Source organism: Erythrolamprus reginae, chromosome 2 (assembly GCF_031021105.1).
Source record: "Erythrolamprus reginae isolate rEryReg1 chromosome 2, rEryReg1.hap1, whole genome shotgun sequence".
Classification (NCBI taxonomy): Eukaryota; Metazoa; Chordata; class Lepidosauria; order Squamata; family Dipsadidae; genus Erythrolamprus; species Erythrolamprus reginae.
In genome coordinates this window covers 138,230,228-138,244,551 of record NC_091951.1, presented here as the reverse complement: position 1 = coordinate 138,244,551, position 14,324 = coordinate 138,230,228, and the positions used below count along the sequence as shown (strand labels likewise).

General features: G+C 46.2%; 1 protein-coding gene across 6 annotated transcripts in view; it reads left to right on the top strand.

The window, feature by feature from the left end:
* PKN1 (protein kinase N1) overlaps positions 1–14,324 on the top strand; it is a 120,739-nt gene that overhangs the window by 53,101 nt on the left and 53,314 nt on the right. For 2 of the 6 annotated variants that reach the window (XM_070739594.1, XM_070739593.1), the window contains exon 1: positions 6,242–6,396. The exons of 3 other annotated variants lie outside the window; for them this stretch is intronic. In XM_070739594.1, the coding sequence (XP_070595695.1) occupies positions 6,352–6,396 (45 nt within the window). In that variant the 5' untranslated portion in view covers positions 6,242–6,351. Of the gene's footprint in view, positions 1–6,241; positions 6,397–6,634; positions 6,809–14,324 lie in introns of those variants that run through there. One more of the 6 variants, XM_070739598.1, reaches the window with a different exon arrangement.

The following is a 14,324-nucleotide window of genomic DNA, read 5'->3' as shown; positions in this document are numbered from 1 at the left end:
GGGTTTTACTCCCCAGTTTTCCTCGTTCCCAAGACTTCTGGGGGGGTCAGACTAATTCTGAACCTGCGTCAGTTAAACATTTATATAAAGTACAGACGTTTCAAAATGTACTCACTGCGGACTATTCTCGCATCTATCAGGCACAAGGACTTCTTGACGTCAATAGATCTCAAAGAGGCCTACTTACACGTCCCTATTTTTCCACCGCACAGGCGGTTCCTCCGGTTCTGCCTAGAAGGGACCCATTTCCAATACAAGTCAATGCCCTTTGGACTTTCGTCCGCCCCAAGGACCTTTACGAAGCTTTTAGACGTTCTCACAGCTTCCCTGAGACAGCAGTCGGTGCGCCTCATGGCGTACCTAGACGACATTGTGATACTGGCCAAGACAAACGACCAGGCGCTTCGGGATCTACACTTAACCATCACTACGCTCGAACGCCATGGCTTCACAGTGAACTGGGACAAGAGCCACCTGACACCAACAAGGAGGCTGGCTCATTTGGGGACTACCATCGATACCACCCAGGGCATGGTGTTTCTTTCCCCAGGGAGGAGAGCCTCCATCAGGAAACTCGTAAGAGATCTGAACAGTCAGCGGTTCCCAAGACTCTCCTTCCTGTCAAAGATCTTGGGGACCCTGGTATCCTGCATAGAGGTTGTCCCTTGGGCCAGGCATCACTTGAGAGCGCTACAATGGTTCCTGCTGCCCTTCCAAAAGGCAAGATCCAGCCACCTTCACAGGAGGATTCTGCTCCCGGGCGGGGTTCGCAATTCTCTTCGTTGGTGGATCTCTCCGGCCTTGGACAAGGGTTCCTCCTTCCTGCCAAAACACCATCTTACGCTGACGACAGACGCCAGTTTGTTTGGTTGGGGGGCCCACCTTGCTTCCCAGTTGGCCCAGGGCGTATGGGACCATCGGGATTTACGACAGGTCAACATCAACTTCCTGGAGTTGAAGGCGGTTTCGTTGGCCCTCCGGAGCTTCACCCCCTGGGTTCGAGGGCGACACATTCTGGTCCTCACGGACAATGTGGCTACCCGGGCACATATCAACAGACAAGGCGGGACACGTTCTCGCCGCCTGATGGAGGAGGCCGAGTCCCTATTACGGTGGGCAGAGGCCAACTTAGCCTCTATTTCAGCGGAACATATCTCGGGGATACACAATGTATGCGCGGACTGGCTGAGTCGGGAGACTCTAGACCCCGGGGAGTGGCGACTGGACCCCGCGATCTTCCAGGAGCTGGTGAGGAGGTTCGACCTACCGATATTGGACCTTTTTGCGACGGCCCACAACACCCAGCTCCCCCGTTTCTTCTCCCGCTTTCCTTCCCCAGGAGCGGAGGCAGTGAACGCGTTACATCAAAGATGGCCGTCGGGCCTTCTTTATGCATTTCCACCGATCCCTCTAATACCACAAGTAATCCGGAAACTATTGGAGGAACAGGCGGAGGTTCTCCTACTGGCCCCGTTCTGGCCGAGGCGCATCTGGTTCGCCGATCTAGTGGAACTATCAATTGCGGCACACTGGAGAATTCCGGATCACCAACTGCACCTCACACAGGGAGCAATGAGTCACCCAGATCCCCAGTGGTGGCAGTTGACCGTCTGGCACTTGAGCGGGAACATCTGAGGAGTCAGCTCGTGCCAGACGCGGTCATAGATACTATGCAGGCGGCTCGCCGGCCGTCTACAAGACGAATTTACCAGGCGACCTGGGCGGCGTTCGCCGACTTCTGCACACAACGTCAGGTGGATCCACAGGGAGCCACTCCCTTGATGGTGCTTTCCTTCTTGCAAGCGGGAATGGACAAGGGTCTCGCTCCTAATACACTTAGACGACAGGTCGCGGCCCTATCGACGGTCCTTGCCAAAGACCACGGTCGGTCCCTCTCAAGGCACCAGTGGATCAGAGATTTCCTGCGCGGAGCAAACAACTTGAAGCCTTCAGTGGTTCACAGATTTCCTTCCTGGGACTTGTCCTTGGTCCTTCATGCCTTGACGGGTCCTCCCTTTGAACCGTTAAGGCTCATCTCCTTGAGGTTTCTGTCCATCAAAACTGCCTTTCTGGTAGCCATCACATCTGCCAGGAGAGTTTCTGAAATAGCGGCACTGTCAATAAGGCAGGACCTCTGCAGATTTTACCCGGACAGAGTTGTCTTGAGATTGGACCCGGCCTTTATTCCGAAAGTGAACACTTCCTTTCATAGAGCACAGGACATTGTGGTACCAGACTTTTGCTCCCGTGGTAGCCATCCCTCTGAACTGAGATGGCACAAATTAGACGTTAGACGTGCCTTAAAAATTTATATTCGTCGGACCCAAGACCTACGGTCTTCTGAAGGTCTCTTCGTATCTTTCTCCACCAGAACGATGGGGAAGAAAGTATCACCTCCTACGATCAGTCGTTGGTTGAAGGATTGCATTTCCGAGGCCTACGCTGCTAAAAACACCACAGCTCCACAAGGGATAACTGCTCACTCTACCCGGAGTGCGGCCACGTCATCGGCCTGGAGGACCCAAGCATCTCTTGAGGACATTTGTCGAGCAGCCACGTGGGCAGCTCCATCCACTTTTATAAGACACTACAAGATTGATTCGTTCGCTTCATCAGAAGCAGCCTTTGGAAGGAGGGTCTTGCAAGGGGTGTGCTCGTTTTCAGCGCCCCTGGTCCAACCTTCTCCCTCCCTTTGACTAAACTTGGGTATATCCCATCCTGGACTCTCCTTGCAAGTGCATTGGAGAAGGACCGTTGACTTACCTGAACGGTCTTCTCGATGCACTGCAAGGAGAGTCCAGACCCTCCCGGTTCTCGGGACCAGGGCCACAGTTACCGTTTGGTTGTTGACACTCTGGAATGTTTTTTCTGATGAATAAATCGTTAGTTTTTTTGCATTACTGCTCCTTCGTAATTATTAGACTGGAGGGCTAAGGGGGCGGTGCCTGGCTAATATTAAATATTTAAATTAAACTCAGTCCCAGCCAATCAGGCTGAGAATAACCCATCCTGGACTCTCCTTGCAGTGCATCGAGAAGACCGTTCAGGTAAGTCAACGGTCCATCTCCTCCCACAGGAAGCTGCATCAGAACTCTTTCTAGGCTAACATTGTCTTGGAGATTCTGTAGAATTTCCTGTATCCTAAAAGAGCTTTCATGGTAAGTCCAATGTATCATTCCAGGCTGTATTTCCTATTATGAAAACTCATTTATATTTATTTGGCGGTATCCCTGTATAGCTTCATGTTCTATTTTTACTCTGAAGAATTTGGTCTCAGACCTTTAAGATAAATCTTGTAGGAAATGTGTGGTGGACATGGAACAGCTTGTTTATTTGACTTCCATTAGATACATTTGCACCTCAATGTTGACATATATGACTTTTGAACTTTTCCCATGCTTGCTCAGCTGAGTCCAGAATGCAGGAAAAAGTCCAAAAAGTAAATGGAGCTTTGTCCTCTCCTGTATTAAATAGAAACATAGAAACATAGAAGACTGACAGCAGAAAAAGACCTCATGATCTATCGAGTCTGCCCTTATACTATTTTTTGTATTTTATCTTAGGATGGATATATGTTTATCCCAGGCATGTTTAAATTCAGTTACTGTGGATTTACCAACCACGTCTGCTGGAAGTTTGTCCCAAGGATCTACTACTCTTTCAGTAAAATAATATTTTCTCATGTTGCTTTTGATCCTTCCCCCAACTAACTTCAGATTGTGTCCCCTTGTTCTTGTGTTCCCTTTCCTATTAAAAACACTTCCCTCCTGAACCTTATTTAACCCTTTGACATATTTAAATGTTTCGATCATGTCCCCCCTTTTTCTTCTGTCCTCCAGACTATACAGATTGAGTTCATTAAGTCTTTCCTGATACGTTTTATGCTTAAGACCTTCCACCATTCTTGTAACCCATCTTTGGACCCGTTCAATTTTGTCAATATCTTTTTGTAGGTGAGGTCTCCAGAACTGAACACAGTATTCCAAATGTGGTCTCACCAGTGCTCTATATAAGGGGATCACAATCTCCCTCTTCCTGCTTGTTATACCTCTAGCTATGCAGTCAAGCATCCTACTTGCTTTTCCTACCGCCCGACCACACTGCTCACCCATTTTGAGACTGTCAGAAATCACTACCCCTAAATCCTTTTGTAACACAGAACTGCCAATACAATACTCAGATTGAGGATTCCTTTTCCCCAAGTGCATTATTTTACATTTGGAAACATTATCATGCTGGCCTTAGCTTTACTGTCCTAACATTAGCTAAAGAGCTTTCCTCCCTCTTGCCTTGACCTTTGCATTGCAGTGTCTGCTACGCTGTGTTAAGGTCAGCTCTGATTCTGAAGGAAGTGTGGTGAGTCAGCAGAAACTTCATTTCCTGCATTGCATCAGAAGGTTCCAGAGCAAGCACGGAGGATGTTCAGAGTGTGACTTGGCCTAAGTCCCACTCAGGGCCGAGAGAGAAAGCCAGCAAGACACACATGTCGCAAACTTCAAGAAATTCAGTCTAAGCCTGCAAGTGCCATTTCAGTGAGATTAATCTTCACAGCCACACTATCAGATTCCTTTTTTTTTCGCAGAACAGTGACCTTCCAAAAGACATTGGCCATCTGTCTGAAGGTAGTGTAGGGTTTCCTGCCTAAGCTGGGGGTTGGACTAGAAAACCTCCAAGATCCCTTCCAACTCTGTTGTTATTATTATTATTACATGATCTATACTTTTGTGTAAGTTGCTCTGTAATATGTGCTTTGTTCCTTCTGGCTGCTTGCTTCCTCAGTACAAACAATATTGCATTTTTATGCAAAACAATTTAATCGTTTTGTGAATCATAGCTACTTGGACTGATTAAATTCACAAACTACGTTTTGAATTTAGGGAATATTTCTAATCCCAGCCTGATAAAATAGAGAAACATAACAAAAGAGTTGCAGATAAATCACACTAAATAAGTTATTTCATGTAAAAAAATGTAAGAAGCCCTTACAGACCATGTGAAAGAAATTTTTTGAAAAGCCAGCACGTTTTTGTGGTGAATGAACCCTCAATGATAGCATCTCTGAGAGATAAGTTACTCCTGCATAGTTCTTTTCTTTTATCTTCTTCTATTTTTTCAATGTTGGACGGATGTACCTTTCATAGTAGATTTATTTTGTTTCTGATATATCAATTAAAAATAGATCGACTTTTTTTCATATATTGATTTTTTACTGATCATTGGGTTGGGAGTGATATAATGACTTTAATTACTATTTATTATTTTAATTATTAGCTTTGTAAAAAAATGCTACAATGTTGTTCTCCCCCTTACTTGCATTCTAGTCAATATGGAAGCAAACCAAATCATTATATAAAGATAATGTTCAAAAGGTTAAAAAAATAGCTATTATCTTTCAGTTTGCTCTTCATAGCAGCCTTTACTACACATTGAAATTATTTTGCATCCAAAATAGCCTTAATTTGTTTAGATTGGTCTACCACCTTTTGCATTCTATTCTGTGATTTACCATTTGCAAACTCTTGGCCTTCGTGCTTTTTTCTCTCAGCTGTTTTTCTTAGTTTGAAGAAAAATGCTTAGGAATGTAAAACTCTCTCACTATTTTGTCACCTATGTGTGAATTGAGAAACTATATAAATTTGTTTTAAAAAACTCAAGTAGATGTGCAATTTTAATTGGTCCACATAAAGAAGTTACCCAAGGTGTAATTTTGGAATCCACATCCCCTTTGAAAATTCACTCTCAAATATAGAAAGGAAAAGTGAATGAATTGAGGTAAAGGGGGAAGACTGGGGATATTGTGGTTAAGACGGGGTTGAAAAAGAGAAATAAAGAAGAGATGAGAAATTTGAACAAAAGATAGTATTTGAAATTCGGTATTGATATGATGGAAAAAAGTCAGTTTGCAAAATTGGAAAGATATGAAGTTGGTGTAGGGAATGGTCATAACAGAAACTAGATTTATTTATATTTATGTACTGTATATTATTATTTATTTATATTTGTTTTGCTTTTCTCTTCTATCTTAAATTTATTTTGCTTATTTTACACCACCACCCCCTCACTAACAATGTTTAACTGCAAAGAGATAGATATATATTTGTGTGAAATTAACTCACAAAGGGGATGAATATGAGAAGGCAGGAGGAGGATATGCGAGCCTCTTTTTCATTCGTCCAGTTGGCCTCTGTTTTGGTATTACTAGCAAATGCAGCAGGAACTGTATTAGGAAGTGGTTTATTTGCACACAAGCTGGAAGAGCTGTTTGAATCAACACGCAGGAAGTGAGGGTGCAGTCAGCACACAGTAGCAAGCAAACCAGTGGGCCTGCTGTTTTTATCTCCTGGCTCTCGGATGTCCCTTTCGGAACCAGACACAAGCTCCGAGCATGACCTGGAGGTACCAGCTTTTGAGAGGGAGGTCGAGTCTGTTGGGAAATCACCTGTACAGTCCTCTCCTTTTTTTCTTGCATGGTTTTAATAACCAGAGAGGGAGGCTGTTGTGGCAACCGTATGAATACGGAAGTTAAGTGGGAGGAATTTCAGATTAAGTGAGGAATTAATCTGTGGAGAAACACTGCAGCATGAATATAGAGACCTGGGTGTGTATCCTGCATCATAAAGTGTGTTTCTGGTTTGAGATCCATGGTGATTTACTACTAAATGACCTGGAAGTTTGAATTCCTAATCTTCTCTGTGTTGGGTGCGCATGACAGATTGGTGACTGATCTAAAATATCTGTAAACATTACAGAATATGAAGACTGAAACAAGCGTAATTTTATATGGAAGGAGAGCTTCACGCAAGACTGGGTGAGGGGCTGCATATAGGGTGCTTGCTATTATCCTTCCTTTTTCATGCTGTCTGCCTGCCTGTCTGTCTATCTGTATGCATAGTTCCCTCTAAGCTGAGCAGTGAGCAATCGCTCACTTAAAAATCATCATCAACTCAGAGTTTTCCAAACCTGCCCAGAAGCCAAGAGGGAAGGAGAGAGAGAAGAAGAGAGGAAGAGAGGAAGAGAGAGAAACAGGTAGAAAAAAGAGAGGAAGGAAAAGAAAAAGAAAAAGAATGGGAGTAAGGAAGAGAGAAAGAAAATCAAAATCTAGTTTGAAACTAGCTCAACTATTCAAGTGGCATTTTGATATTGATAGAGTAGCCCTATTATGAGCTCACTGTTATAGACACACAGTACAGTATTTTATTTTGAAATTCTCTGAGGCAAAACAGGGTGGGTTTTTTGTTTGTTTGTTTGTTTGTTTATTATTTCTGTGCCGCCCAGTCCCAAAGGGACTGCCGCTCAGACACTATACTTTTCCGCCCCCCCCAAAAAAAAATTAGAGGGAACACTGTCTGTATGTATGTATAGTGTATAGAACCATAACGGCGAACCTATGGCATGCGTGCCACAGGTAGCACACAGAGCCATATCTGAGTGCACATGAGGCATTGCTCTATGTCAGTTCCAGCACACATGTGTGTGCCTGCTAGCTGATTTTCAGCCTGCCACAGGGCGGTAGGGAGGTTGTTTTCAACTTCCTCAGGCTTCATGATAGCCTCCAGAGCCTCTGGATGATGAAAAACGGACCCAATGGCCCAACTGGAAGTTTGTTTCTGAACTTCCGGTTGAGCCATTTTTTCACCCTCCTCAGTCTTCAGGAAAGCCTCCTGATGCCTGGGCAGGGTGAAAAATGGCAAAAAAAAAACACCTGTTGGGTTCATTTTTCCTCATCCACAGGCTCTGGAGGCTTTCCTGAAGCCTGAGGAGGGTGAAAAACATCCCAATGGCCAATCAGATATTGGTTTCCGAACTTCCGGTTGGGCCCTTTCTTACCCTCCCCAGGCTTCAGGGGGGCTTTCCTGAAGAGAGAAAACCTGTACAGGCTTTTGTTCATGTAGAGAGGCCTGTTTGCATCGTGCCTTGCTCCAAAACTTTAATGCACCAGCTCTCTTCCTCCCTTCCCATTCACGCCAATGTAATATTTTAGCTATTCCCATTACTATCTTCTCTCAGTCTTTAGGTTTACCTTATAGAAACATAGAAACATAGAAGTCTGACGGCAGAAAAAGTCCTCATGGTCCATCTAGTCTGCCCTTATACTATTTTCTGTATTTTATCTTACAATGGATATATGTTTATCCCAGACATGTTTAAATTCAGCTACTGTGGATTTATCTACCACGTCTGCTGGAAGTTTGTTCCAAGGATCTACTACTCTTTCAGTAAAATAATATTTTCTCATATTGCTTTTGATCTTTCCCCCAACTAACTTCAGATTGTGTCTCCTTGTTCTTGTGTTCACTTTCCTATTAAAAACACTTCCCTCCTGGACCTTATTTAACCCTTTAACATATTTAAATGTTTCGATCATGTCCCCCCTTTTCCTTCTGTCTTCCAGACTATACAGATTGAGTTCATTAAGTCTTTCCTGATACTTTTTATGCTTAAGACCTTCCACCATTCTTGTAGCCCGTATTTGGACCCGTTCAATTTTGTCAATATCTTTTTGTAGGTGAGGTCTCCAGAACTGAACATACACAGTATGCTCTTATTTTGGAAAATGACAATTAATACATAGGAAGGAAAAGCTACTCCTCTTCCACCCCACCCCCCCAAGTGTTTGGAGCATTATTTCTTGTTTCATGAAACATGAGAAGACAGCAGCTGCTGTTGTGTTTTCTAGCCCACTTCTTAAATTCCCTTCAGGAGGTTTCTCACATGTTGATTATGTTATTGAATGAGCTGGGTGAATGTCATTTGGCTACACAACTGATTGTTTTGGGGTTATAGTCTGTAGTTGGGATACTGTAATCGCTTTTGACTTCCAGGGCCAGAAGAATCTACTGGCCTATATTTTCCATTCCACTTTGGCACCAATTTGTCCATTATTAGTGACTTTTAATTATGATTCAGTTCCTACCCTTAATGTTGACTTGGAGGTCCTCCTGGATTTGTGGCTTCTGCCTAAGGAGAGGATAACTGAGCAAGGCAAAGGGAGATTTTACGTAGAGGCATTTTGTGTGCCGGTTACACTCATTATTGAACCAGGAGATATTACACAGTACACTAGTCATGCCTTGGTCACTTCCTAGCTGGATTACTGTGTTCTACGCATGAGAAGAGGCGTTCAAGTGAGTATCCAATGCCTAATTCCCTGTGTAAGGATTCTTGAGGTCTGTCTGGAAATTACAACTAGTCCAAAATGCAGCAACTGGGCCAGTTTTGGGGCATCTACATTTTTCCCATAATACATCGCTGTGTATGAGCTTCTCTGAGTCCCAGGAGTTTTGTTGGAGAGGTAAAATTCAAGGTGGTGGATCCACCTTTGAATCCATGGATAGCATGAGTCCAGGTTACTTGGGAAGCTGTCTCTCCTAGAGCGTATCTGTCCATCACATCCAGCTACCAGTAATCCTCGACTTAATAACAGTTTATTTAGTGACCTAAATAACAGCACTGAAAAAAAGTGATTTATGACTGTTTTTCACAGTTATAACCTTTGCAGCATCCTTGTGATCGTGTAATCAAAATTCAGATGATGGCCATTGTCATGATGGCTTAAAAAAAATATAATAAGGAGTTCTCTGCCTGCTTGCTGGGTGGGCATGGCCTAGTCGGCTTCCTACACCATGGAAGGGGGGGCATTTTTGCCCTCCATGGGCTCTGGAGGCTTCCTTCAAGCCTCCGGGACAGCAAAAGCAGCCTCCCCAAGCTCCTTCCAGTAGGCCCGTTTTTCATCCTCTCCAACCCTCCAGGGGCCAGCCAGGAGCGGGATTTGGGGGTTCTCCGTACTGAAGGAGCGGGTCCAGCAGTCACATGGGTTGCTCATGTCCAATCCGGTGGAACTGAGCCTAGTGTTAAAAAAGCTTGCCGGATCCGCCCCTTCCCCAGAATTCGCTCAGTTCGCATATCCTGCGGTTGTATTGTGATAGCTCGTTCAACATTCTAACACCTTCCCTTCGATCTTTTCCTTCAAAAGTAGTAAGAATTGTTTTACCATTATTATTTACTTGCACGGATAGCGCCAGCCGTTTGAGGCTCGGCTTTTTTTTTCCTTTGGAGAAGTTGCGGTTTCGTTTTCCCCCGGCGGTTTTGCCGTGTACGATTCCCGCTGCCGCTTGTGGATTCTTTTAATCCTTTGGCCTGGAGGTTTCGGTGCAAGTATTGATTTATTGATTCATTATTGTAATATGATTAAAGGGCTTTAATATACCTCCTGCGGAGTGAGACGCCTTTCTAGTCTCCTGGACTTAGTCGATCGCTTCCCCTTTAAAAATCCTATCTCGGAGCGATTTTTCGGCGCGAAGGCCTTCGCGCCCATTTTTAAATTTAGGCCTCTCGTGTTGGCCTTCTGCCAGCCGCGTAGGCCTCAGTCCACCGCGTGGATCCCGGAGCGGGCCTTGGGACGCCCAGGCTTAATTCTCCACCGGCTAAGCCTCCAACCAGAGTGCCTTGGTTTACTTAATTACAAAGTTTAGGGAGGCTGGGCCCCGCTGGATCTGGGGACACGAACTCTGGGTTTGCCCAGATTGCCCTCAAGTCTCAGCAGCTTCGAGGCCTCGAAGCAGGATCCATTCCTCTTGGGAAGTACTTGAAATTCTTCTCCTTAATTATTCAGTTATTGGCTCAGCCTTGTCTTCTGTTAATTGTCAGACTATGGCTACCTTTCCCAAGAGAGGCACAACTAAAGGTCCCAGAGAGGCCAGGCCTACAGGCGATGAAATTACTAGTATCCCCCAGGCCTCTTCCTCCTCTTCTCCAGGGGCCCGCCCCTCGACCAAGGTCACCAGGGCCGAGAAGAGAAGGGACCTAGCCCTACAAAGAATCCATGATAAATCAGCCAAGCGTTTGAAAGTACAGGCCCAAGTACTCAGTAGCCAAGACCCCCCAGAGGCTTCTAGTCTACCTCCTTCTGGGGTCCCTGTGTTATCTCTGGATGAGCCTAACCTAGACAGACCCCAACCTAATCTATGGGGCATAGGTCCAGAGGAACCAGATATGATTGAAGATTCCCCCCAGCCAGGATCCTCCCAGGCCTTTAGGGATTCTTCTGCCATTCCTGCTGATATTTCTAGTTTACCTCCTGAGTTCAAATCTTTTTTTTCTGTGTTGTCCAAGGCCATTGATGCCAAACTCTCCACCATCAATGAGCTTTCCGTACCTCCTCCTCCTCCTCGTCCCTCCCGCCCCTTGGGTTCTTCCCCAGCGGTTAGAGCTCCTATTCAGGAGGATTCAGATTCCTCTCAGGACGAATATGAAGATTTGGAGGATGATGAGGATCCCTTTCAAGGCCTCTCAGATGATGAGGAATCCCAAATTAAGATTCCTTCTCCAATTACTATTTTTCCTTCTCAATTGTTCAAATCTCTCCTTCTCAAAGCTAGAATTTCTACGGGATTAGCGGCCCAGGAGAAACAAGCCTCCACTTCCACTGATCCCCCGGAGGAGAACTTACCTTACTTCACAGAGGAACAGGAGGATAACGAGGTAATTCCTATGCCTAAATTGTTTAAAGATGCCTTACTTAAACAGTGGGATTTCCCAGCCTCTGGCCTTAATCCCTCCACCAAGGACAGAAAATTGTACAAACTTTCCTCTTCCTATGAAGAGCTCCTCTCCTTTCCTAAACCGGATGAACCTGTCAAGATCCTTCACTCGGCAGCGGCTGTGCCAGGCGAAGCAGAGGAAGTCCTCCGCCCAGAGGACAAGCGGATTGAACAAATGCTCAAAAGAGGATTCACCGCAGATTCCTGGGCCATTAAAAGTTCTGCAGCAGCTTCCTTTTTCTCCAGAGCCATGCTTCTGTGGCTTCGCCAACTACAACAGCATATTCCTCCCGATGACTTGAGAGGTCAACAAGACTTCAACAAGGTCTTTGCAGCTGCCCAGTACGTGGCTGATGCCACCTTGCAATCTACTAGATTTTCTGCTAAGTCTATTGCAGCTTCTACAACGGCAAGAAGACTCCTATGGATTCGCCCTTGGCAAGCGGGAGTACGCCAGAAGTGGCAGTTATCCCAGGGTCCCTTAAAGCGCGACCTTCTTTTCGGTGATCTTCTGGATCCACTCCTCACGGAAACCACGGACAAGAAGAAAGTCTTGGGCCCAACCACCAAAAAGGCTACCAAAACGCAGTCCTTTCGTCGCCCAGGGCGCCAGCCAGATCAAGCGGCTTCCTATCAGAGATCTCCAGGTCAGTATTCCCCCCGCTTTCGTTCCCAAGGTAGGAACTCCAGGGGCAGAGGTTTTCGCTTCCAAAGGGGAGCGTCCTCTAACAGGGCTTCAAAAAAACCCAGATGGTAATTTTTCCTCAATTCCCATAGGGGGTCGCCTAGCCCATTTCGCCTCTAATTGGCGTCTCACCTCCAAGGACCCCTGGGTCATTGACACTGTTCAAACAGGCCTTCTGTTAGAATTTGTTTCTCCTCCCCCGAAACGTTTTATTGCCTGCCCTTCTCCCAGGTCATCCTCAGATTGTAACCGTATGGAGGAGGCCATTTCTCATTTATTGTCAATCAGAGCCATTCAACCGGTCCCTTCCGGTCAGAAGGGCCTAGGATTTTACTCCATCCTATTTATGGTGCCAAAGTCCTCCGGAGGTTGGAGAGCTATTTTGGATTTAAAGAAGCTGAACCTATTCATCAAATATAGGAAGTTTAAGATGCACTCCTTATCTTCTATTTTGGCCGCCATCCACACGGGAGATTTCATGGTCTCCTTAGACCTCACTGAGGCCTACCTCCACATTCCTATAGCCAAATGCCACAGGAAATTTTTACGTTTTTCCTTTCAAGGCAGGCATTTCCAATATAGGGCGATGCCATTTGGCCTTTCCTCGGCCCCTCGGGTCTTTACAAAGCTCTTGGGGTCCCTGGCGGCCTATATCCGGGCGTCTCCCATCCACATTTTATGTTATCTTGATGATATTTTGATTCATGGGAACCCCCTAGAGAAAGTGATTTCAGACCTGTCTGTCACCATGTCAGTCCTTCAGGACCATGGATTTTCCATCAACTTTGATAAAAGTCATCTCCAACCTTCCACATCCATTTTACACCTGGGTTCCATTATTAATTCAGAATCCTCCCAGGTTTTTCTCTCTCCCGAGAGAAAATTCAGTATAGGGGAGTTAATTTCCAACATTTTATCCAAACCTTCAGTATCCATAGTAACTCTGTCTTCCCTTTTGGGGAAGATGGTGTCATGCATAGGCATCATTCCCTGGGCCCGCCTTCATGCTAGGGAACTTCAGTGGCTCCTATTACCCTTTCAGAGATCGGGGCACAGCAACTCAAATCGTCGCATTGTCATTCCACCAAGTGTTCGCAGATCCTTCAAGTGGTGGAAGTCTCCGGCCATGGACAAAGGATCCCCGTTCAGGTGCCCGGATCAATTTGTCATCACCACAGATGCCAGTCTATCGGGATGGGGCGCCCACGCCCAGGGGATGATAGCCCAGGGCACGTGGTCCCCGGAGGAAGCTTCCAGGCCAATCAATTGGCTAGAATTAAGAGCCGTTTCGCTGGCTCTGAAACATTTCTCTCCTCGCATTCCCAACCGGCACGTTCTCATTCTCACCGACAACATTGCCACAAAAAGCCATATCTGCAGACAGGGGGGCACGAGATCCAAGGCTCTCATGAGGGAGGCCCTCAAGTTAGGCCTTTGGGCGGAAAAACATCTTCGGTCGCTCCTAGCCGACCACATCTCGGGGAGCCTCAACGTCCAGGCGGATTGGCTATCTCGAGCAACGATAGACCCAGGAGAGTGGAACCTCCATCAGGACCTGTTCCATCAGATCTGCCTCAGATTCGGCCTACCTATTCTGGATCTCTTCGCGACCAATGCGAACGCCCAACTCCCTCGCTTCTTTTCCAGATTTCCATCCCCGGGAGCGGAAGCAATCAATGCCCTCCGGAGCCCATGGCCGCCAGGCCTACTTTACGCCTTTCCTCCAATTCCAATTCTCCCGGACGTGATCCACAAGGTCCTCACCGAGAGGGCCCGAGTGATCCTAATCGCCCCTCATTGGCCCCGCGGATCTCCAACAGCTGTCCGTTCAGGACCCCTGGCGACTCCCCGTTTCGGGGGATATGCTGCGGCAGGGGGCCTCATTCCATCCAGACCCGGAGTGGTTCCACCTCACCGCCTGGCTGTTATCAGGAGAGATTTAGAACTGCGTGGTCATGACCCCGATACAGCGGAGGTCATTTTAAAGGCCAGAAGGAGTTCGACCAATCGAATCTACGACCACACGTGGTCCAAGTTTCACCAGTGGTGCCTACAGGAAGGCCTCTCCCCTCTGTGCATTCCCATACACAGAATCATCT